Raw genomic sequence first — 23973 nt, forward strand, 5'->3', positions numbered from 1 at the left:
ATGTGACATTTCTGTGTTGACTGTTGATGACTTAAGAAAATCATGAAGAAAGATGACATCCTAGACCAGGCTGTTCAGAGTCAGCACCATGGGGCACAGGCGTCTGCAGGTGCTCATGGGCTCGGCCAATGAGGAAACGCTATGGGATAGGCTGCCCACAAGGATCTATTTCAACATCCATGCACACTGCTGTGTTAAGTTCCTGTCACTTAGTTGCTTCTTCCTAACTAGACGAAAATGGCAATGGGTTGGTTCCAGAACTCACTCATTGCTATGTCCACTGCTGAGTTTCAGACGAGAAACCTCTGTTGGTTAGAACAACAACAGTGCTTCAGATTAACTGTGAAATAAATGTTACACAACTAGGCTGTGTGTTAAAATGATGACAGTATCTAGTGATAAGTGAGTTCTAGAAACAACCCATTGCCATTTTCGCCAAGTTGGGAAGAACAGTTTTTGTTAGTTGAGAAAGATGGGTTGTGTCAGTGCCTTGTGTGTTATAATAAAGTTCTGAATATGATGAAGTAGTATAATACACAGCATCACTACATGTCTCTTCATGCAAAGCATTACAATGAGCTGGACAGTAATGCAAAAAAGCAACTCATTGTTACACTGAAGGGTGAAGTTAAGCAACTTGTAAATATGACACAAAATAAATAAATATAAAAATGAATACATAGTTCTTCTACGAGCTCTGTATATGTATTGATTTCATTTATTCCGTACTTTTTGTGTAACTATAGTAGATTGCTGATGTTGACAAATTTCAACTGATGCAGCACTTCAAGCAAGCTACAAAGTTGCACACATCATTGCAACTATTGGAGCACCATTCTCAATGGGTCCCTTGGTGAAATCATGCCTGCTTGCCATTGTCAAGTGCCCAGCTCCACCACATATTACGAAATTCGAAGGAGTTTGCCTCTCCAAGCAAATGGTATCTCATCAGATCCACAATATGGCACCAATCTGGAAAATAACTAAAGCAGAAGTGCCAGACTTTTATAGCTGTTTCATTAGCCCTTGAAAACAACAGATGTCACAGATGTTGCTCAGCTCACAATATTTATGAGGTGCATTAATTCGGAACTACAGGTTTTCGAGGAGCTGCTAGAAGTGATACCAATGGTGTACACAACCACAACAACATATTTGAGGTTATCTGTGAGTCTGTAAAAAAAAAACATGCTTGCCATGGGACATGCTGTGTTCTGTGGCAGCAGATGGTGCATCACAAATGGTTGGGAGCCAGCAAGGTTTCATGACTCGTTTGAAGGGAAAAAATCTAGACAGAATTTAAGAAAGAAATATCAAGCACACACTGTTTTTTGAACCAGGAAGCCCTTTGTGCTGAAAGTGTGAAATGCACTGATGTCATGAAGATAATGGTGAAGTGTGTAAACCACATGGTGTCAACCACAGCCAGTTAAAAGGCTTTTTACATGACCTGGAAGCATCCTATGATGATATTTCTTATCAATGCACAGTACAGTGGATTAGCAGAGGCAGAGCTCTTGATGTAGTTTTCAAAGTTTGGGAAGAAATTGCATTGTTCATGGAAATAAAAGTAGAGAGGCAACCATCACTCAGTGCCGAGTCATGGGAAGTGAACCTGGCCTTCATAACTTACATTACAAGACATTTAAACCGCTTAAAATTAATGCGTTCATGGACAAACGTCATCTTTTTGAAAGGCAACTTTGTAGTGGGAACTTAAATTTTTTGTGTTTTTCATATCTTTGATTGACTGAAGAAATAAGTTTTGGTAATTATCAACAAGTTATTGTACAATTTCGTCAAAGTTTTGAGGCAAAGTTTCAGAACATGTATTGCCTACAAAACGAGTTAAAACTGTTTATCACTACATTTCCAGTTATACCAGGTACTGTTCCTTCAGAAATGCAACTAGAACTAATAGTTTTGCAAAACAACACACTGCTCAAGGACAAATATTGCAGCACCACAAATTTGTTAAGACGATATTTCAATCTTCTTGCAGAATAAGTTGCCAGATTAGACAGGAATGCAGCTGACTTCATATCTATGTTTGGCTCAACATATGGTTTTGAAAAATTGCTTTCTGTAATGAAGAGAGTAAAATTTGCAGAAAAGTCCCAGTTGCACGACCCAACACTTAAAAGTATTCTGCGTCTTGTGGCAACTCGAGGTCAGACACCCAATATTTCATTAATCGTGAATAAATGGAAATGTATGTCTCAAACTAAATAAAATGTTTATAACAACAAAAATAATCAATTATTGATAGTATAATGGAACTGGACACACAAAAAAAATCTACTCACCAAGCCACCACTTGCTGAGTAGATTTTTCTATCTGTCCATTTAAAGAAAATGTTTGCACATTTGGCTTATATTAACATTTTTCGTTAATTATAATGAATCACCTGCATTGCCTTGTACATGGTCTCCTCCCTAGCCAGTGCTTTGTGCACAGTGCTGCATGTAAGCTGCTTGCCCAGCCCTGTCCAACTGTGACACTGCGCGCACATGCGCGTGCTATTTACTCACTACTGCCCACCAGTGCCTTCAGGTTCACTGCTGCTTGCAGCTGAGCTTTTGAGCTGGAACAGCCTGTCTTAGATGGTTTGAAAGGAGCAAAATATGTGTCAGTGATATACATGAAGACATGCTATGAGGAGGCTGACCAGGAAAAAACTGCCTTTGTAATTCCTGATGGCCTCTAGGGGATCGAAGTTATGCAGTTTCGACTATGTGATGCTCCAGCCACCTTCAAATGTGTGATGGACATCCAATTTCAACATCTTTAATGGATGAAGTGTATTTGCTATCTGTGTGATTTTATCATTTAAGAAATTTCAAGAACGTCTAATCTGCCTGACAATTGTGTTCAAGTTTTTTCAGACTTTAGATCACTGCCTGGACCCCAAAAAGTGCCTCATCGTCGCCCAAGAAATAAAAACAGTGACGTAGTCCATCTCGATCCTGAGAAAATGAAAGCAGTCACAGATTTTCCAACTCCTTGGCACAATTGTCATGTGAGTTTTCTCTGAATGTGCTCTACTAACAGCAGTTTATAAAGGACTTCTGTACTCAGGCACATCCTGTGCAAGATCTGCTACATGGAGATGCCAAATTTTCCCGGAGTGAAGCACAGGAAAAGTACTTTTTTTGGCCTTTTTTGAAGTCGTAACATCATCTCCAGTTCTAACATTGTATGACGAGAATGCTGAGACAGTAAAATTCTTACCGATGCTAGCAGTTTTCCAATAGAGGCAGTTTTAGTACAAATTCAGGAAGATGAAAAGGTGATAGCTTGCTACCAGAAAGTCCTTGCTGAACTATTATACAGCTGGGAAAGAATGCCTTGCTGTTGCTTGTAGCATCAAGAAGTTACAACAATATTTATTTGGCAAACTCTCTGGTCAACTGGTGAGATGGCACTGAAGCTTCATGAGTATGATGTCACAGTGGTATACAAAAATGGACGTGAACGCAAGAATGCCGACTGCTTTTCAGGTAGTTATTTGTCAAAACATGGATGAAATCTCAAGACACTACAGATTTCACCCCACTTTCTTGCTCCAGGGCCACCAGCCTGAACCAACAATGGATACACTGTTCTTGTTTCAACCAGATGATATTCTGGATCAGATGACTGTATGAAACATCTCATAACTAGGACCAATGAAGGAAGGCAACTGATTTGCATCCAGAACCCAGAGGCCCAGGAGAAAGACTGAGAGCCCTATACTGAAAAGCACCCCACCCCCCTTCCCCCAGTGAGACACAGCCCAGGTGATTTGGTATGGATTTGTATGCTTGTGTGGAATGTGGGACTATCAGAAAAGTTACTAAAGCATCACTTTGTGCTGTATCATATCATTCCTTGCTTGTCAGATTTCACGTATGAAGATAAGGATTATGGCCTGTCATCAAGAAGACAAAAGTACAGTGACATCATCCACATCCTCATGGAGCCATACTGCAGTCTAGAAGCGCAAATTGATGGTGGGAGGATCAAAGAAACTGAAGACCCATTTGATGTTCGTGACGTTCCCTTCGATGCTCATTATAATAAGAGGAGACCTCAGAAAGATCTAGATCGAGGGGGGCTGTTGCTAGCTTTAATGAAATTTTCTGAAACAGCGGGTTGCTGTTTCTCCAGGAGAGCATGCAATACCTTCCCAGGAGAGGGAGCAGTGCTACGAGGTATAGTGCATGCAGTGTAGCGTAGTGGTTAGCTTCGCTGGCTGGCATACTGTGAGTTGCCGTTTCAAACCTGGCGACCAGTAGTTATTTGTTCCTTGTATTTTGTCATTCCTGGGAGGTCCTCAAAATATGTTTGTAATGTTTCATTATTCTAGAATATTCTATGTGTGTGTGTAAATGGCAGCGTTCTGGAGTGTTTTCTATTTTTATAAATAGGAGGACTCTCCATACAGGAGCTCAGATCTGTTCTGGCTGTACACCGGTGTTTGTAGTAAATGTGCTTTCAGTTCTAAGTGTCCTTTTTCATTGATGACCCTGCATTTTCATTTGGACTTGAATGTGGTTATGACATGATTATGTCAGAAAAAGTTTATGTACAGACACTACATACATAAATTGATTATTTATCAGCATAATCAGCATGATGATGATTAAGACAGTTGTGTTAATGGTGTACCTGCTCTCCCTTCGGCAAGTGTCTGTCACCTTTCTGTCAAACTTTATCATCATGGTACCGTGTAGCTTCTAATTTTGTCTTATTCAAATGAGAAACAGGGAACAGTGAGGAAGAGGCTTGACGTAGGAAGTGGACTTGATGTGACAAAAAAATTAGCACAGCTTTATGACAAAAGCTAGTCTTTGTGGTGATAGTACTGAAGGGGGAAAAAACAGTAAAAGTTAATATCATCTGAACATATGCTGGTCTGAGTTGAAGGAGTGGGCGGATGAAGCTTTAAAAACGCTCATTAATCTGAGTGAATGAATAAAGTGTCATTTATCGTAATTTTCTTGTCTAGATGTTGCGAGGTGCCAGGGTGGAGAAGAGTTTGTACCTCTTTAATTCAGACGAATTTTCCATGAGATGAGTGCACACTCACAATAATTTAATAAAAATCATAATCTACTCAGAAAAAAGAGAACTTTATCATAATAAACAACAGGAAATGAGATTCTGCATATATCTACGAAATGACATGCGGATTACATATTACAATGAGATTTATTCTACATCAGAACATAAATGCACATGATTATCGACACAAACAGTAGGTTAAAAGATAGGGTATACTGAAATATTATGAGAATAAGAGTTGGCTCGAGAACAAGGGGCTCCTACTCTCTGTGATGCAATAGATTGACGATAATGACTGGAGGTCCCAATGAATCAAATATTAATCTTCCGACAATATATCAGTATCGCAATAAGTAGTGAGAGCTCAAATGGGATCATATGGAGAAACAAGCAAGGTGGACTTATAGCAAAGCAAGCGCGTGTGCTGCTGAGGGATTCAGTATAAAACTGATAAGGTACTACAATGCCGGAGCCACAAAATACTGTACCTGTACTGAAATCTGCAGCACGTCATCGGTAGGCAGTGTCCTGATGAAGTAGGTGCCTACTTCTGCTGTGTAGCAACTCTTGTGTCATCCCTGACTTCGAAGGCTGTCTGAGAATTCTGAGTTCTTCCGAAAAAGAGCGACCAAGTCGCAAGATCGTCCAACTCCGACAAAGATCAGATCCTGAATTCACTGCCCGCACAACGCAAGAGCGAAGCCAACATTGCTCTACTCCCTATTCTCCTCAAAAACCGCGAATCAGCATTCAGTTCAGATTCCAAAATTCCCCCACACTGTCTCAGAACATCATTCGCCCCAATAACGACTGTTCCCTCCGATTTTGAGCAGGACTTTATGACGTCAACTAGCCTCAGTTTAAGTTGGCCAGTTATGCCTCTGCTATTCAGCTGAGGGCACTGAACTTGCTGTTTGACCGGCTACGAAAACAACCTGCCTAGACCACCGGCCATCCAGTGCCAGACAGTTGCACCCAGCAGGGCATGGTCCATAAGTATTCTCAGAATCAAGAGGACAATGCAGTCAGTCAGTGCAAGGAATCTTCATTCCAGACGCACCGGAACGGTAAACACATAAACTGCAACGACACTCAGACGTCTTGCAGGTCGTTTCGCCCTGCATACAATAGGCGAAACTCGACCAACGACAGTCGTTCCGCCAGGCACTTAAGCCTATTGTACAAACCCCTCAGAATTCAGGGAAGTGCAGCCCCCAACCGGAAATGCCGTGTGCCGTGTCCTCCGATGCTTGCCACCCAGGGAAGTAACCCAACATGTATAGGAATCAAGTGAAAAGTATTTTTTTGAGCTCTCAGTACAAGTACTCTCATTACAATAACCTTATTCGGTCTTGTTACTACTGTGCAATGACATAGAACAATTAATAAAATTGATGGAAATGAGAGGAGACATGCATAAGAGGGCATGGAACCTCTGTGTTCATGATGAAAAGCTCTTTTGACAGTATTATGAAAGGATAGATTGCTATGCACCATATAGTGGAGATGGTTAGTCATAATATTGTCATTATTCCACTCATGATTTTCCAAAGCTGTCTTCAGGGTGGTGCAGGAGTCCTAAGACATCATCATCTCCTTTGCTAATGTTTATGTTGTTCTTTTTATAAATAATACGAATGTTTTTGTTATGTGTTTGTGTGGTTGTCTTCTGCAGTAATTGTTATAATCAATTATTATTGGTTTTTCTGATTTAAGATGAAAAAACCAAAAATAACTGATTTTGTTGTTGTTAGAAAATGAGAACTTTATTGAAGCATTCAATGTTTACATTTCCAGTGAGCAGGAGATAATGCGAGAAGAACTAAGGTCATTGCAGAACTTGAAAAGCCGCCTCCAGCAACGAATTCAGGAGCTTGAAGAAGAAGTTAAACGAGTTAAGGAGGAGGCAGAGAAGGCAGCAAAAGCTGCCAAATCAGATGATGAAGTGAGTTCTTCGTATGACAGCATAAGTAAAACTTCATAGCATAGTGGCTTCTCCATCGGTGCACCTGTAATCATAATAAAGTATGAGGTCTGTTCAAAAAATTCTGGAACATTCGTAATTTTGTACCAATGGTGTATTGGAGTGATATGTGGTTGGCAACCCTGCATATGCCTGTGTTTAGTGTGTAACTGCCGGAAATTTCATTGTGGTTTGTCTGTTAGTTGCTGTTCAGAGCTGTATTGAGTAGAACATTGAGTCACACAGTTTGCGAATTTCAAGATGGCAGAGTTACAGGAACAACTCATTTGCATTAACTTTTGCGTGAAATGCAGGAAAACTTGGACGGACACACACACACGCGCACACACACACACACACACACACACACACACACACACACACGCACTCACACACGCGCGCGCGCGCGCGCGCACACACACACACACACACACACACACACACACACACACACACACACACACACCAAATGATGCGGGAAGCTTACAGGGATGAGTTCTTAAGCTGTACTCAGTATTACAAATGGTCCACACAGTTTTAAAATAGCCAGATGAAGGTTAAAGCTGACCCTCTTTCAGGACGCTCTACATCTACCAACTACACTCATGTCAGGAACATCAATAAAATTGAGCACCGTCTGAGAGATTGCAGAAAAATGTAACATTCAGGTGGATCATGTCATGAAATCCTGACACAGCATCTTGGAATGCATCGTGTTGCCACCAAGTTGGTTCGATGGCTCTCGAGTCAAGACCAGAAAGACCTTAGTTTTGCATTGCGTGAAGAGCTTTTGGATCATGAGAATGAGATGTTCCTTAAGAGAATCATAACTGGAGATGAGAGGTGGGTCTACAGGTATGATGTTGATACATTGAAAGGATGAATATTTGCAATGATAGATGAGATAAAAGAAAATTCGCAGATGGCACTTTGCACGATCCTGCAAAAGGCTTACCAAGACTGCTTTCAGAAGTGGAAACAGCATTGGGGCTGTTTTGTCAATTGTGGAGTACAATATTTTGAAGATGATCTTGCAGAATAAGTAAAAGGTAAGCAATAAAAAATTTTGTGGACAAAGTTCCGGAATGTTTTTTAACAGGCCTCATATATTTTCATAAATTAATGTGGAAAGTTAGAAAGTCTACATGTTACCTTTGCTTTTTTTGTTTTACTACTTACAGTTAAACTACTGCATTAATAACATGCAGAGTACAACTAATGAGTATAACCCCATGCTAAGCTGAACACTTATTTGTATAGAAAGGAAGATTCAGTTCAGAAATTCATTAACAAAATGACAGGAATAATGGCAAGTAATTATCTTCAGGATGTGCAACTCCTGTCTTACACCCTTTTTAGTCCAAGCATTTCGTTCTTGGTCATCCACTCTTATTATTCCCTCCTGGCTTTTGTACAAATTGTATATCACCCATCTCTCCCTATAGCTTAGCATTATTTTTCTCAAAATTTCGAACATCTTGCATCATTTGACATAGTCGAATGCTTTTTTCCAGGTCAACAAATCCTATGAACGTGTTTTGATTTTTCTTTAGTCTTGCTTCCATCATCAGCCGCAGTGTCAGAATTGCCTCTCGGGAGCCTTTACCTTTTCTAAAGCCAAAGTGATTGTCATTTAGCATACCCTCAATTTTCTTTTGCATTCTTCTGTAGATTATCCTTCTTAGCAACTTGGATGAATGAGCTGTAATGCTGATTGTGCGGTAATTCTTACACTTGTCAGCTCTTGCAGTCTTCGGAATTGTGTGGATGATATTTTTGCAAAAGTCAAATGGTATATCGCCAGACTCGTACTTCATACCCATCATGATGAAGAGTCATTTTGTTGCCACTCCCCCAATGATTTTAGAAATTCTGTGGAATGTTATGTACCCCTTCTACGTTATTTGATCTTAAGTCCCCCAAAGCTCTCTTAAATTATGATTCTAGTACTGGATCCCCTATCTCTTCTAAATCAACTCCTGTTTCTTCTACTGTCACATCAGACGAATCTTCCCCCTCATAGAGGTCCTCAATGTGCTCTTTCCACCTATCTGCCCTCTCCTCTACATTTAACAGTGGAATTCCCATTGCACTCTTTATGCCAGCACCCTTGCTTTTAATTGCACCGAAGGTTGTTTTTGACTTTCATGCATCTATCTCGTATTAGCTTCCCTGCACTTCCTATTTATTTCATTCCTCCTGTATTTCTGTGTTCCTGAATTTCCCTTAACATTTTTGTACTCTTCTTTCATCAATCAACGGAAGTATTTCTTCTGTTACCCATGGTTTCTTCCCAGTTACCTTTTTTCTACCTATGATGGCCGTTTTTAGAGATGTCCATTCCTCTTCAACTGTACTGCCTACTGAGCTATTCCTTATTGCTGTATCCATAGCCTTGGAGAACTTCAAGTGTATCTCATTCTTTAGTACTTCCATATCCCACTTCTTTGTGTATTGATTATTCCTTACTAATCTCTTGAACTTCAGCCTACTCTTCATCACAACCATATTGTGATCTGAGCCTATATCTGCTCCTGGGTATGCCTTACAATCCAGTATCTGATTTTGGAATCTCTGAAATCTTCTTGTATCACCTAGTCTTTTTCAAGTATACCACCTCCTTTTGTGGTTCTTGAACAGAGTATTTGCTATTACTAGCTGAAATTTATTCCAGAACTCAGTTAGTCTTTCTCCTCTCTCATTCCTTGTCCCAACCCCATATTTTCCTGCAACCTTTTCTTCTACTCCTTCCACTACAACTGCATTCCAGTCCCATGACTATCAGATTTTCATCTCCCCTTACATACTGTATTACCCTTTCAGTATCCTCATATAATTTCTGTATCTCTTCATCTTCAGCTTGTGATGTCTGTGTGTATATGTGAACTATAGTTTTTGGTGTTGGTTTGCTGTCGATTTTGATAAGAACAACCCTATCACTAAACTGTTCACTGTAACACAGTCTTTGCTCTCCCTTTCTATTCATAACGAATCCTACTCCCGTCATATCAGTTTCTGCTGCTGTTGATATTACTCTATACTCATCTGACCAGAAGTCCTTGTCTTCTTTCCATTTCACTTCACAAATCCATGCTATATCTAGATTGAGCCTTTGTATTTCCCCTTTCAGATTTTCAAGCTTACAACATTCCACATCCCGACTTGTAGAATGTTATCCTTTTGTTGATTATTCAAGCTTTTTCTGTTGGTCACCTCCCCCTTGGCAGTCTCCTCCCGGAGATCCAAATGGGGGACTATTCCGGAATCTTTTGGCAATGGAGAGATCATCATGACACTTTTTAAATTACAGGCCACATGTATGGTTATACTAAACCAAAAATTATTTACATACTAGCTAAGTACCCAGCACTGCCCTGATGTACATATTTATTTCAGTTCTATTAGTCCATTTCCTCCTCCCTCTTCTCTCTGCCCACCTCTTCCGCCCTTCCACACTCTGGCAATTTTCTTCTGCCCTCTGGGTGTGTCTGCGGCTTCGCCCCCCCCCCTCTTTATCTCTATCTCTATCTCTATCTCCTGCTTATTATTCCTTTCTATGCCCACCTCCTCTTCCCCCTTTCTCTGTCCATCTCCTCCACTATATCATACAATGATATAATTTTGTAAGTACATTTAGCAGCATATGTGGATACTGTCTTCTAAATGTCTTATGAATAGAGTTAGCAGCAAAGAAGCAGTAAGTGTAAACGTCATGACATGTCTGATGTGGCAGTTTTACTGTATGAACAGCGAAAATGTCGTTATGGGGGGTGTCAGTGAAAAAAGGTTTTGTAAAGGTTTGAAATTATGTGCAAAGTTTGTTGCAAGTGACTTAATGCTCTCGTTCTCAAGTGTAGATGAATAGAATCTGGGCATTTGTGTATCGTGACATACATTTCTTTTTCACCTCCACCACCACCCCTTTGATAGATAGGTTCGTAATTGCACAGTGATCCTTTATAAACAGGAAGCAAAATGTGTACGAAATTTGGTCAAAATCAGTCCATTGATTTTACAGATGTGGTAAATGGATGCTTACGTACATACATACGTATTTATTATATGTGTGAATATTTTTTCTGTGATATGGTTTTGACAAAATATAGCATGTATGGTGCCCCTAGCTGTGCAGAACTTACCAGTGAAAACCCCATAAAAATCCATCTGCATATTAATATGTTCAGGCAGACAGACAAAGTTGCAATAAAACTTCTGTGATCAGATTTTCATGAATTAAAGCTTATATTTTCCTCCAAACTATGCTCAACTTACCTGTCAAAACTCCATGATAACGTGTCTAATAGTTTTGGAGATTACAACAATATTATGAAAAGGATAGTTGCTACTCACCATATAGTGGAGAAGCTGAGTCGCGGATAGGCACAACGGAAAGACTGCCACAAAATAACCTTTTTGCCAACAAGGCCTTTGTCAAAAATAGATGACCGACAGATGCGCATGCACGCACACTTGCACATGTAAATGCAACTCACACAGACATGACCACAGTCTCTGGCAGCTGGAGCCACACTGAGTTTTGGTTTTGGAGATTAGCATGTTCAAAACAGATAGGCAGGGCAGTTTTACAGATTCATTATTACTACAGATGTTTTTATTTTGTATAATGTTGCTAGCCAGTAATTACCTCCAGACAGTAAAAAATTTAATACTGCCAGTGGCTATGTTTACAGTTATTATCCTAGCTTTTGATAGTTCCTTCCTCAGGGAGGTGAGAGGGGTTGGTTGGTAAAGATTAAAAAGGAAGGGAAAGTCACTCAGACTTCAGGACGAGAGGGACACACCTATAATTTCTTTTGAGTGAATTTTACTTTAGATATAATAAATACTGTGTGCTAAGCGAAAAGAAGAGAAAGTGTACTTGACTCCCGTAGTTGACTGGTTCCACCATGAGATGTTGGTTCCTCCGCTTGTGACCCAAGGAAGCACACCTTATCACAGGCAATTACAACACATGCAGATGGTTCACAAGTACGATCTTACACGTGAAATGAAGAACATGTGGGTTTAATTGACATACCTCAGTGAACATCAGTTGCCAGCCATTTTAGATTAGTTTCCAGGTGAACTTGGACATTTTTGAGGCCTTTGTGTAATGAATAATCAGTTTAGATTTCATTGACTCGCTACCATCTAATCCTGTAGCTTATTTTCCACTCAAGAATATTGTGCCATTGGCTAGTGAGTTACTGAAAAATGCAGAGCTAATCTTATGTCTTTTGTTGATATGGCGTCAGATGCAACTGAGTTAACACTAATTTGTGGAAAACTTTCAATTTTGTGAATTTAGGGCAGTTATCTCATATTCAGTTCATCGGTAAAAGTTGTAAGTGACACACTCATCATTTAGAAGTACATTTATTTTGTTACCAAGTTATTTCTTGTACACATTATTAAATGAATTGTGTTTGAAAAAGTCCATGTGCTTCTGATTTCGTTAATTGGATTCTGTGTAGAGTTCATTATTTTTTATGCCACCGATTGTAAACACCACCAGACCTTTTTATTTGATTGATTGTTATCAGAAGTGAAAGCAGTGATTCTTGTTCCGGCTTGCTCAAGCTGGATAATTATTTTAATTGGTGTCTGTGACGCCAGGAGTTGTGTTGCGACTTGCATACACTGCGGATGTTTATCAGAGCTATGGAGCAGAAGAGTATGATTCGAAAGGTTACTCTTATAATTGTCTAGAGTATATTTTCATAAATTAATGTAATCATCAAGTTTCAGCCAAGTGTAACTGAACAGCAGTTTTTCTTGGAACTTATTTTTGTGAAAAACTATACATCTGTGTGTGTGTGTGTGTGTGTGTGTGTGTGTGTGTGTGTGTTTGGGGGGGGGGGGTTGTCTTGTAATAACGCCTAGTTGTTTCTAGAGAATGTTTATTGAATAGTATGTCTATTTGAGACCATTTAGTAAATTTGAGTTGTTTCCTAATGAAGAGGCAACAGTTCATGCTAGGGCTGTTGATAAAATATCAATATATTGAAATTTTTCCCTAAAAATCTCTATGTACTTTGACAGTATTTTTCCCCAGATATATTGATATCAAAATGACAATATTGAGTTCTGATATTTTTATTTTATATTATTTTTTTACACATTTTTGATAAATATATGAAGTTATTCTTTTGAAATTGTGGTAGAGTATAATTTTAGTTGTAGTGTGTGAAAGAGTCTTACTACTATTTGAGCTTTCTTAACATCCAATCTTTCTCTTTGAATGCGTGAAGCAAGTATAGGTGGCACAAAAACAGTAGTCTGATTGCACTGGGGGTGGCAATGTAAATGGAATAACAAGACTTCTGATGTGAAGAAATAGCATACCAGTTGCATAAAAAAAAGTGCTCTTTCTTCAAATGGGCATTCTTCAAGAACAGTTGCTGAAAATTATGAACAAAAATCTGAATGACAAGATTGGTCTTTGCAGTGGGTGGGGACGTACAAGGGGAAATGCTGACGTAATCAGCACTACCAACAAAAATTCCCAACGTTTAGCTTCACCACACAATTTTGATGCTACGACTGATGGATAATTCTTACTGAATACGGAATGTTTGAATTGTTTGAATATAGAATGATATAGATTGTAGAAGTCTCATTGAATCATATTACACTTTTACTCCGAGAGCTGCTTTCGCAATAGATTTATTGTGGCATTCTCTGTTCTCTGTTTACAGTATTACAATGTCCAGTTTCTTACACGTCTGTGCTCTTTTTATTGAAACTACTGCTGCGTCTGGCATTGATTCATTCAGTATACTAGGGGCATTCAAAAAGAAATGAGCCAGAGTCTGGAATGTGCAAACCAGTGACAGGAGGGTAATATCGTGGCATGTGTAATGAGGTGTGGAGCCAACTAGAGTGTGGAAGTTCACAGGCAGTTGCTAGAGGGCACATGTGCACATCATGTGAATATATAGAGCTAGCAGCAGCATGCATCAGTTGTCCAATGCTGGCAGTTGCATTGCAAACAGTGACCTAGAGGTGTCAAAAGAATAGAAAAGAAGTTTTGTTTGTTTTCTGACAGTGGTAGGAGTGGAAGAAATGGACATTCATTGACGAATGTCACAAGTGTATGGCAGACACTGCATGTTCCTTGCAAGGGTCAAGGCATGGCACAAGTGCTTCAGGGGACAGGTGTCGTTAGCCGATGATGCACAGTCTGGAGCACCACACTGCACTACCAATGACATAGTCCATTTGGTGGATGCACTCATTACCCAGGATCACTGAGTGACAGTGAAAGCCATAGCCGCCGTGGTCGGATTGAGTGTCGGAAGTGTTCACACAATCATGAAGAAACAACTGCACATGCACAAAGTGTGTTCCCAATGGGTGTCCCACAGTCTACAGTCTTCAAACACACCAGGAAGCATGTTGAATGGCCCACCGTCTTGCTCAACTGCAACACTATGCTCGGGAAGGGAACGCGTTCCTGGCACGAGTGGTGGCTAGAGATGAGTCACGGTGTCATCATGTCGAACCAGAATCAAAACAACAAAGTCTCCAAAGCCAAGGCCATCCACACGAGTGCAGGAGAGGTTATGCCGACATTCTTCTTTGATCACAATGGCCTCCTCATGATTCACTTCGTGCAGCATGGGACAACAGTGAATTCCCAGCATCACTTGCAAACCTTGATCGCCCTTCGCCAAGTGATCAAATAAAAATGACCAGGCAATCTCACCCCTGGGGGTCATTGTGTTCCTTGACAGTGGAAAGTCTCATAAGGCCAGCACAGTCGTGGCACTCCTGCAGAAATTCAAATGGGAGGTTCTCAGCCACCCTCCATACAGTCCGGACCTCTCTCTCTGTAATTTTTGTTCTCCTTAAAAGGGCTCTGAGGGGCAAATGATTCACCTCAGACAACGACGTCTAGCTGTATGTGGTTAGCGTTGCAGCCCTGGGGATTTTATGAGACAGCCGTTCACCATATTTTCCCCAACTGAAGTAACACTGGCACATGTCACAACTTTTTCTGCTTTACAATATTATGGGCTACAGCTTCTCTTTGTGAGTGTTTTACAGGCAATTTTCTTTTATGTAATATTTAAAATAACTGTTAAGGCAAACAAGGAAGTAACTGGGGAACAACTCTGGCCTTTAGAGATAGTCTTTTTATCCTGGAATTTCAACTTATGTACCAACGCCGATAAACATTTCCATTTTTGTAAGGTCCTCTGTGGAACGTGAGCTGCACACCAGTCAGTTCTGAGTCAGATCTCTGTATTTTGGAGGTCCTGCTCTCAGTGATTTTAAAAATTATGCTCCATTCTTAAGATATTTAAAACATATTTGCCTTTACTTTCTCTGTAACTGTATCTGTACGCTGGAACTAATGTATGGACTTTCTTCTTCTTCTTATTTAAATATAAGTAAATAAAAGTCCAAACACCACATTATAACAGCAAACTGCAAGTCTTCAATGTTTTCCGCACAACACCGTAAGCAAGCCCAGCACACAAAATACACAGTCCTATACGGAAACGCACAGTCGAGTCTCGGGCGTCATGCCACCTGACCTATGCTCCCTGCACGGGGAGCTAGTACACTTTCTCTTCTGCTTGTTATACTGTGTGTGTAACATAGGAAATAATTTGAGCATTCTGCTAGCTCAAGGTTGCTACTTTTCAGTATGATAGCAGATTGATATGAACACACAAAATCAGACAGATTTATGAACTTTTACTAAGCAAGATTTCTTCTCCCAGAAAAGACAGGTGAAGAGTTTTTAGAAAATTTCACTTAATAAGAATAGGTAGGAAAGTCAGCTAACACTAAATGGGACTAGGAACATACCACAATACTTCTTTCTTGCAGAGGACTTTATGACCTAGTCGTGTTTCATTATCTGGCAGTATTTAAAACACAAATATTAGATGCAGAAATGGAAAAGAAGTCTGTGTGTACTCTAGTTAGAAAAAACGATTTTAAGCTGTGAATTCATATGACATAAGGCACTCCCATTATTTTCCTCTATTAAAAATGTATTTGTTTGACTGTTTCAGGAGGATGTTCCAATGGCTCAAAGGAAGCGATTTACACGAGTTGAGATGGCCCGTGTGCTTATGGAACGTAACCAGTACAAGGAACGATTTATGGAACTACAAGAAGCGGTTCGTTGGACAGAAATGATTAGGGCTTCACGGAATGACCCCACATTAGATAAGAAAAGCAAACAAGGAATATGGAAATTGTGAGTTGTATTGTCACTGTATCATACTAGTGAATTCGCCATTGCTTTATAATTGCTAAATATATATGGGAATTGCTTATGTGTCCTAATCTCCTTCTCCACTCTTCTCTCTTCTTTGTCCTCCTCCTCCCCCCTCCCTCCCTCTACATCCATTTCCTCCCCCACACCCCACCCTCTCCCCTGTCCATTCGCCCCCCCCCCCCATTGACCTTGAGCCTAGTTTATTCTTATTGGGAATGAAACTTCGATTGGCAATTGAAGGCGTTTAAAGTTTGAATCATTGGTATGTCGGGGTATGAGACACGCCTTAAATACAACTTTCCTGCTTCCTTTAAAACTGATTGCAAGGAAGAAAACATAACATGTTGTGTGTGTGTGTGTGTGTGTGTGTGTGTGTGTGTGTGTGTGTGTGTGTGTGCGTGTGTTTGTTTGGTTGTCTGTCTATATATAGAGAAAGAATATTCTGTACATGGAGTTCAAACTGACTGCGAGGAAGTAAATGAAATTGCACATCTTCACAACACGGCATTTTCATTCTTGCAGTTTGTTTTAATGGAAAACCTGAACATTGTTGTTTGAAAAAATTATAGCCTACATTTGTATCAATATTTATTAGAGTTTCTTGTAAAAATTTGATATAAATTGGTCAAGAATTGTTTGAGATTTCTGGTAACAAAGTTAATCATCCACTTGTCTTTGTGTAGTTGTATAGACATTAGTGTAATTATTTATTAATGAAAGTCTGTTGAAGTGCAAACATAAAAGCAATGAGATACAGTTTTCTCCTGTTCTAGCATGTGGTAGCTGAAAATACAAATGAAAAAAATGCATATCAGAATGAATACCTTTCCTAGCATATCAAGTATCTGTTTTGTTCTGGACATAATACAAAGATTTGTTTTTGTTTTAAGTTTTAGCAACCTGTTCAGTGCAGCTGAACGACCACAACGTAAACCTGTTCCATATGTGAATGTGAGGTACAATGCACCTACACATCATGTGAGTCCAGCCTTGGAAACTATGAGAAAGCGTTCTCTGAATGACAGAAAACGTGGCCTTGATTTCATGGATGGAGACATGTAAGTAGTAATTGAATTTGAAATGCTGAGCAATTTTTGCTTTATTTTGGTATAAACTATCTGACAAACCTGGCATTGCCCAGGTATTCATTTTGGCAATTTTCCATTAGAAAAAATTTCATTTCAATGTATTCATAAAAACACCTTTGATATTATGAAACAGTTTCTGTATGCTGGGCGCAGCTGCTTTGTATGCCTACAACATGATTTTGTAAACATCTGTATGACAACACCTCTTATAGCTCTGTAGACGATTTTTGTCCTGCCGACAGTGTGCTTCACAGTTGAAAGCTGTCAAAAGTGCTGCCAGGTGTCAGGGATTTCCATAAGCTGACTTGACTGTAGGAGTGTGTGGCATTTTTTCAATCATCTTAGTGTTTGCAACATCATATTTCTTGAGCTGTGTGTCATACAATGACATAATTATGTAAGTACATTCAACAACATGTGGACACTGTCTGCAAAATATGTTGTGACTAGAGTTAATAGCAAAGAAGTAATAAATTTAAACATCATACATGATGCAACAGTTTTTCACGCATCTCGTTATTTATACTGTCATACCTCCTGAAATATGATAGGTAGGTGGTTCTTACCCCTATAGGGATTGTTGGCTGACAGTGAGGGATATGTATATAAAGTTTAATTGAAATCATATCAGTGGTTTAGGAAATGTGGAACATGCATCCAATTATTTTTATAAAGTGTATGTATTTTATATTTGCTAGGTGATGCTTTCCCAATCAATGAACTGACATCATGAGAGATTGTCGTATCTCTAGGAAGTACAGCTGAAAGAACTGAGTTGTTGACTGTAATATCTCATTTAAAAACTGTCCTTTGAAGTATGATGTCAAGATAATGTAGTAACAACCAGGACAAACACTGTCATTTGCTCTAGTATTATGCTGTGTCTGTGATCACAATATATTATGTCATCAGATATTGATATACTCTTCCTTCATGATTAACTTCAAACTCATTATATTAAAAATATCACAAATATTGGCACATTGAGTTGCAGACAGGCATGAAGAAGAGAATGTAACTACCTTTCAGCCAAAACTACTCTTATTTGTTACTGGAATACTTCAGGATATTTTAATTGTGTTGTTGCTGCTGTTGTGGTCTTCAGTCTGAAGAGCAGTTGGCTGCAGTTCTCCCTGCTACTCTATCCTGTGCAAGCCTCTTCATCTCCAAATAACTACTGCAACCTACATCCATCCGAATCTGCTTACTGTATTCATCTCTTGGGTCTCCCTCTACTATTTTTCTCCCCACACTTCCCTCCATTACTAAATTGGTGAGCCCATGCTGTCTCAGAACTTGTCCTATCGACCGACCCCTTCTTCCATCCAGCTTGTGTCATAAATTTTTGCCCCCTTCCAAATCTAATTTTCAGCTTTCCACTGTAGCACCACATTTCAAAAGCTTCTATTCTCTTCTTGTCTAAGCTGTTTATCGGCCATGTTTCACTTCCATACGTCGCTACACTACATACAAATACTTTCAGAAAAGACTTCCTGACATTTAAATCTACATTCAATGCTAGCAAATTTCTCTATTTCAGAAGTGCTTTCCTTGCCATTGCCAGTCTACATTTTATATACTGTCTACTTCGGCCATCATCAGTTATTTTTCTACCCAAATAGCAAAACTCATCTAATATGTTTAGTATCTCGTTTCCTAATGTAATTCCTGCAGCGTCACCTGATTTAATTTGACTGCATTCGATTATCATTGTTTTGCTTTTGTTGATATTCATCTCTATCCTCCTCTCAAGACACTGTCCATTCCATTCAACTCCTCTTCCAATTATTTTTCTGTTTCCGACAGAATTACAGTGTCATCTGCAAACCTCAAACTTTTTATTTCTTCTCCCTGAAATTCAATTCCTACTCCAAATGTTTCATTGCTCAGTTTAGCTACAGAATAACATCAAGGAGAGGCTACAACCCTGTCTCACTCCCCTCTCCAGCACTGCTTCCCTTTCATACCCCTTGACTCATAACTGCCATGTGGCTTCTGTACAAGTTGTAAATAGCCTTTTGCTCTCTGGATTGTACTCATTATACCTTCAGGATTTCAAAGAGAATATTCCAGTCAGCATTGTCAAAAGTGTTCTCTAAGTCTACAAAAGCTATAAACATAGGTTTGCCTTTCCTTAACCTATCTTCTAAGATAAGTTGTAGGATCAGTATTGCCTCAAGTGTTCGTGCACTTTTCTGGAATACGAACTGGTCTTCCTCAAGTTTGACTTTTATCTGTTTTTCCATTCTTCTGTGAAGAAATTGTTTTAGTATTTTGCAGCTATGACTTATTAAACTGATAGTTTTCTTTGGTTAGGACTGGTTTTTCACCTGAGTGCTTGATATTTATACAGCTGCTTCTCTTGTCCCCAAAGACCTCTTTAATGTTCCTGTAGGCATTATCTTTCTCTGCACTAGTGAAATATGCTTCTAGATCCTTATATTTGTCCCCCAGGCATTTCTGCTCAACCATTTTGTACTTCATGTCAACCTAATTTTTTAGATTTTGTGTTCATTACACCTGCTTCATTTACCCTTTTTTTTTTTTCTTTCGTCAGTTAAATTCGATATATTCTGTGTTATCCAAGGGTTTCTAATAGGCTTTCTTTTTCTATGTATTTGATCCTCTGCAGCGTTAACTATTTCACCTTTCAAAGCTGCCCATTCATTTTCTGCTGTATTCCTTTTCCCTGTTCTTGTCAATTGTTGCCTAATGCTCCCTCTGAAACTTTCAAGGACGTATGGTTATTTCAGCTTATCCATGACCCATCTCATTAATTTCCCACCGTTGTGCAATTTCTTCTGTATTAATGTACAGTTGATAACCAATAAATTCTGGTCAGAGTACACACATTCCCCTTTTAATATCTTACAATTTAAAATCTACATCTGAAATACGTTTCTTACCATTATATAATCAATCTGAAACATTCCTGTCTGTCCTGGTCTCTTCCACACATACAACCTTCTTTCACGATTCTTAAACCAAGTGTTAGCAATGATTAAATTATGCTCTGTGTAGAATTCTAGCAGGCAACTTCCTATTCCATTCCTTTCCACCAGTCCATATTTAGCTACAGTTTTTTTCTATTTTTCTTTCTATTCATTTTCATGCTGTTGAATTCCACTCCCATCACACTTCACTCTCTGAATAATTTAGTTTATCTCATCATACGTTTCTTCACTCAGTGGAGCTAGTTGGCTTATAAACTTGTACTGTTGGTAGGGGTGGGCTTCATGTCTACCTTGGCTGGTATATTGTGTTCACTATGCTGTTCATAGTAGGTTACCTGCATTCCTATTTTCTTATACATCATTAAACCTGCTTATAATTCTACCTGTGGACAAAGGCTCCATCACTGTTGTTTTGTACTACAAGGATTACCTGGTGGAAGGACTCCACCAGCTATCCAATACTTCCACCTACAAATCTTGCCACAGGTGACCCCATTCCAGTAATCCAGCAGGATCTCCAGCCATTACTCAAATCCTTAGGCCCATCCTAGAACCTCTCCCCAGAGTCCATCTTTCTACTCACCCCTACCACTCCCTGCACTCCTACCTTCTACATGCATCCTAAAGTTCATAAACTGAACCACCCAGCACACCTCATTGTGCCCCCCCCCCCCCCCCTCCCCCTCTTGAGAGAATCTCTGCTCTCGTAGACCAACACTTCAACCTATCCCAGAACCTACAAAGTATTTCCTCCGCCGACTCTCCACAGTTCCCATCCCTTTGCTACACAGTGCCCTGCTCATGACTATTGATGCCATCTCCCTGTACACTAACATTCCTAATGTCCATGGCCTTACCACTATTGAACACTACCTTTCCCAACGCCTGACAGTTTTCAAACCAACCACCTCCTTCCTAGTCGCCATGACCAACAATTACTTCTTCTTTGAAGGCATTACCTACAAACAAATTCGGCGTACGGTTAGGGGAACCCGAATGACACATCCTATGCCAACCTATTCATGCTCCATGTCGAGGAATCCTTCCTAAAATCCCAGAATCTTAAACCCCTCACCTGGTTCAGATTCATTGATGACAAATTTGCTATTGGTTCAAAGAGGAGGACACCCTATCCAAATTCCTCCAGAACCTCAACAACTTCTCCCCAATTTGCTTCACCTAGTTCTACCCAACTCAACAAGCCACCTACACTTTGACCTCAAAGTTGGCCACATCAGTACCTCCGTTTGTATCAGACCTACTAACCACCAGCAATACCTCCACTTCGACAGCTACCACCCATTCCAAACCAAGAAGTCTCTTCCATACAGCGTAGCCACTCATGGTCATCGCATCTGCAGTGACAAGCAGTCCCTCTCGAAATATACCGAGGATCTCACTGAAGCCTTCACTGACCATAATTATCCTCCCAACCTTGTACAAAAATAAATTCCCATGCCTTAGCTTTCTGTCTCCCACCACCTCCCAAAGTTCTGCTGTCCGGTCACAAAGCAGCATTCCCGTTGTTACTCAGTACTACCCAGGCCTGGAGCAACTGAATTACTTTCTCCGCCAGGGTTATGATTGCCTCTCGTCGTGCCCTGAAATGAGAAATGTCCCGCCCACTATCCTTCCCACTCCTCCCACAGTGGTATTCTGCCACCCACTGAATCTCTACAATATCAGTAATAGACCTAGATGCCAGACCTGTCCCATACATCATCCTACCACCACCTACTCCAGTCCTGTCACTAACATCACCTATCCCATCAAAGGCAGAGCTAACTGTGAAACCAGTCATGGGGTCTACAAGCTAGGCTGCAACCAGTGTGCTGCATTCTATGTAGGCATGACAACCAACAAGCTGTCTGCTCACATGAATGGCCACTGACAGTCTGTGGCCAATAAACAAGCAGACCACCCTGTTGCTGAACACGCTGCCAAACATATCATTAATGTCAATGACTGCTTCACAGCGTGTGCCAGATGGATCCTTCCCACCACCATCAATTTTTCGGAACTTTGCAGATGGGAACTTTCCCAGCAATACACCCTATGTTCTCGTAACCCTCCTGGCCTCAACCTTCATTAGTCATTGTCCTCACCCATCCAGCCCCTTCCCTGTTCCCATTCCAGCACTGTGCAACCATCATTCTGTCACCACAACCAGTCTCTTTGTTTCTCTCCTTTTCTGTGACTCCCCCCCCCCCCTCCCCTCATCTCCACCTCTCCCCTGCCGTCTGTCTAACCTGCAGCACTTCACAGTCCGCTACCCCTACCATACTGTCACTCCTCCTCCCCGCCCCAGCCTCCTCCTCACCCCCACCCAGTCGCCACTCCCATCATGCACTGGTGCTGCTGCTCACAGTGTGGTTTCAGTTGCCTGAGAGTGTAGTCGTGTGTGTGTGTGTGTGTGTGTGTGTGTGTGTATTGTTGATGAAGGCCAATGGCCAAAAGCTTTAATTGTGAGTCATTTTGTTGTGCCTTTCTGCGTTCAGCATCTTCGTTATACAGTGAGTAGCAACTTTCTTTCTCATAATATTGTTTCCCTTTCTAAATTTTCTAGCCTCCCTGCCTGATTAAAGAATCTTAACATTCCAATCCATAGAATGCCAGTTTCGTTTCTTCTGACGATGAAATCATCCTGAGTAGTCCCCATCCAGAGATCTGAGTGGAGGAGAGTTTTATCTCTGGAATATTATACCCAAGAGGATACTATCATCATTCAACCGTACAGTAAAGCTGCATGTCCTCGTGAAAAATTATGAATGTAGTTTCCTCCTTACTTTCACAGTTATAGCACGGCAAGACTGTATTGGTTTATGTTACAAGGCCAGAGATCAAATCATCCAGACTGTTGCCCCTGCAACTGCTGAAAAGGCTGCTATCCCTCTTCCGGAACCAGTCATTTGTCTAGCCTCTCAACAGATACCCCTCCATTGTGATTGGCCCTAAGGTATGTCTGTATCGCTGAGGCATGCAAGCCTTCCCACCAATGGCAAGGGTCCATGGTTCATGGGAGGAAGTATGAGTAGTTGAGGTCTGCTTGATTGGTTTACTATTGTGAATATAACAGAATGGAGAATGATACATAAAAAGAGAATTTGACTTTTTTACTTGATCCAGCTATTCTTAATTGGATTTGCAACAGTTTTTCCCATTTCATTCTAGATGACTGACCATATGGTACCTACTGAAACATTACAGTCACTTGTTACCTCACAATCAAAAGTTTCCATGCTATTACATAATACCACTCTGTATGTGTGGCAACCTTGCTGATACATTTCTTTGGTATTACTGTTCAGCCTATTGTTTTGCCTTAAAAATATTGTTTTACAACTAAACATTGTCAGTACTAGTATGTGATAAACTTTACAGTGCATTGGTATGACTGGATGAGCCTCTAAGGTAACAATATCTTCTCTTTAGTGCTACTACATGTCACCCTAGGCAGTGGTTGTGGCTGACCTCAGCTTCCTTGGCCAATGGCTTCTTCATTAATACTAAAAGCATGGAAGGAAGGAAGGAAGGAAGCAAGCAAGATTGGGATTTTGATATGTCCCTTCCTTCAGTTATATCGCATGAAACATTACCAGGTATACCAATTAAACAGTTTTATTTGCAGCACAAGAAATAACTTCACAGGTTTGGTATGAACACAATAACTACCTTCTGAAGAA

The 23973-nt window shown here is 40.2% G+C and overlaps 1 protein-coding gene across 12 annotated transcripts in view; it reads left to right on the forward strand.

The window, feature by feature from the left end:
• LOC126185655 (C-Jun-amino-terminal kinase-interacting protein 4) overlaps positions 1 to 23973 on the forward strand; it is a 270109-nt gene that overhangs the window by 73019 nt on the left and 173117 nt on the right. For all 12 annotated transcript variants that reach the window (XM_049928155.1, XM_049928156.1, XM_049928146.1 and 9 more), the window contains 3 exons: positions 6845 to 6992; positions 16040 to 16227; positions 17139 to 17306. In XM_049928155.1, the coding sequence (XP_049784112.1) occupies positions 6845 to 6992; positions 16040 to 16227; positions 17139 to 17306 (504 nt within the window). The remainder of the gene's footprint in view (positions 1 to 6844; positions 6993 to 16039; positions 16228 to 17138; positions 17307 to 23973) is intronic.

This window comes from Schistocerca cancellata, chromosome 1, assembly GCF_023864275.1.
Source record: "Schistocerca cancellata isolate TAMUIC-IGC-003103 chromosome 1, iqSchCanc2.1, whole genome shotgun sequence".
Lineage (NCBI taxonomy): Eukaryota > Metazoa > Arthropoda > Insecta > Orthoptera > Acrididae > Schistocerca > Schistocerca cancellata.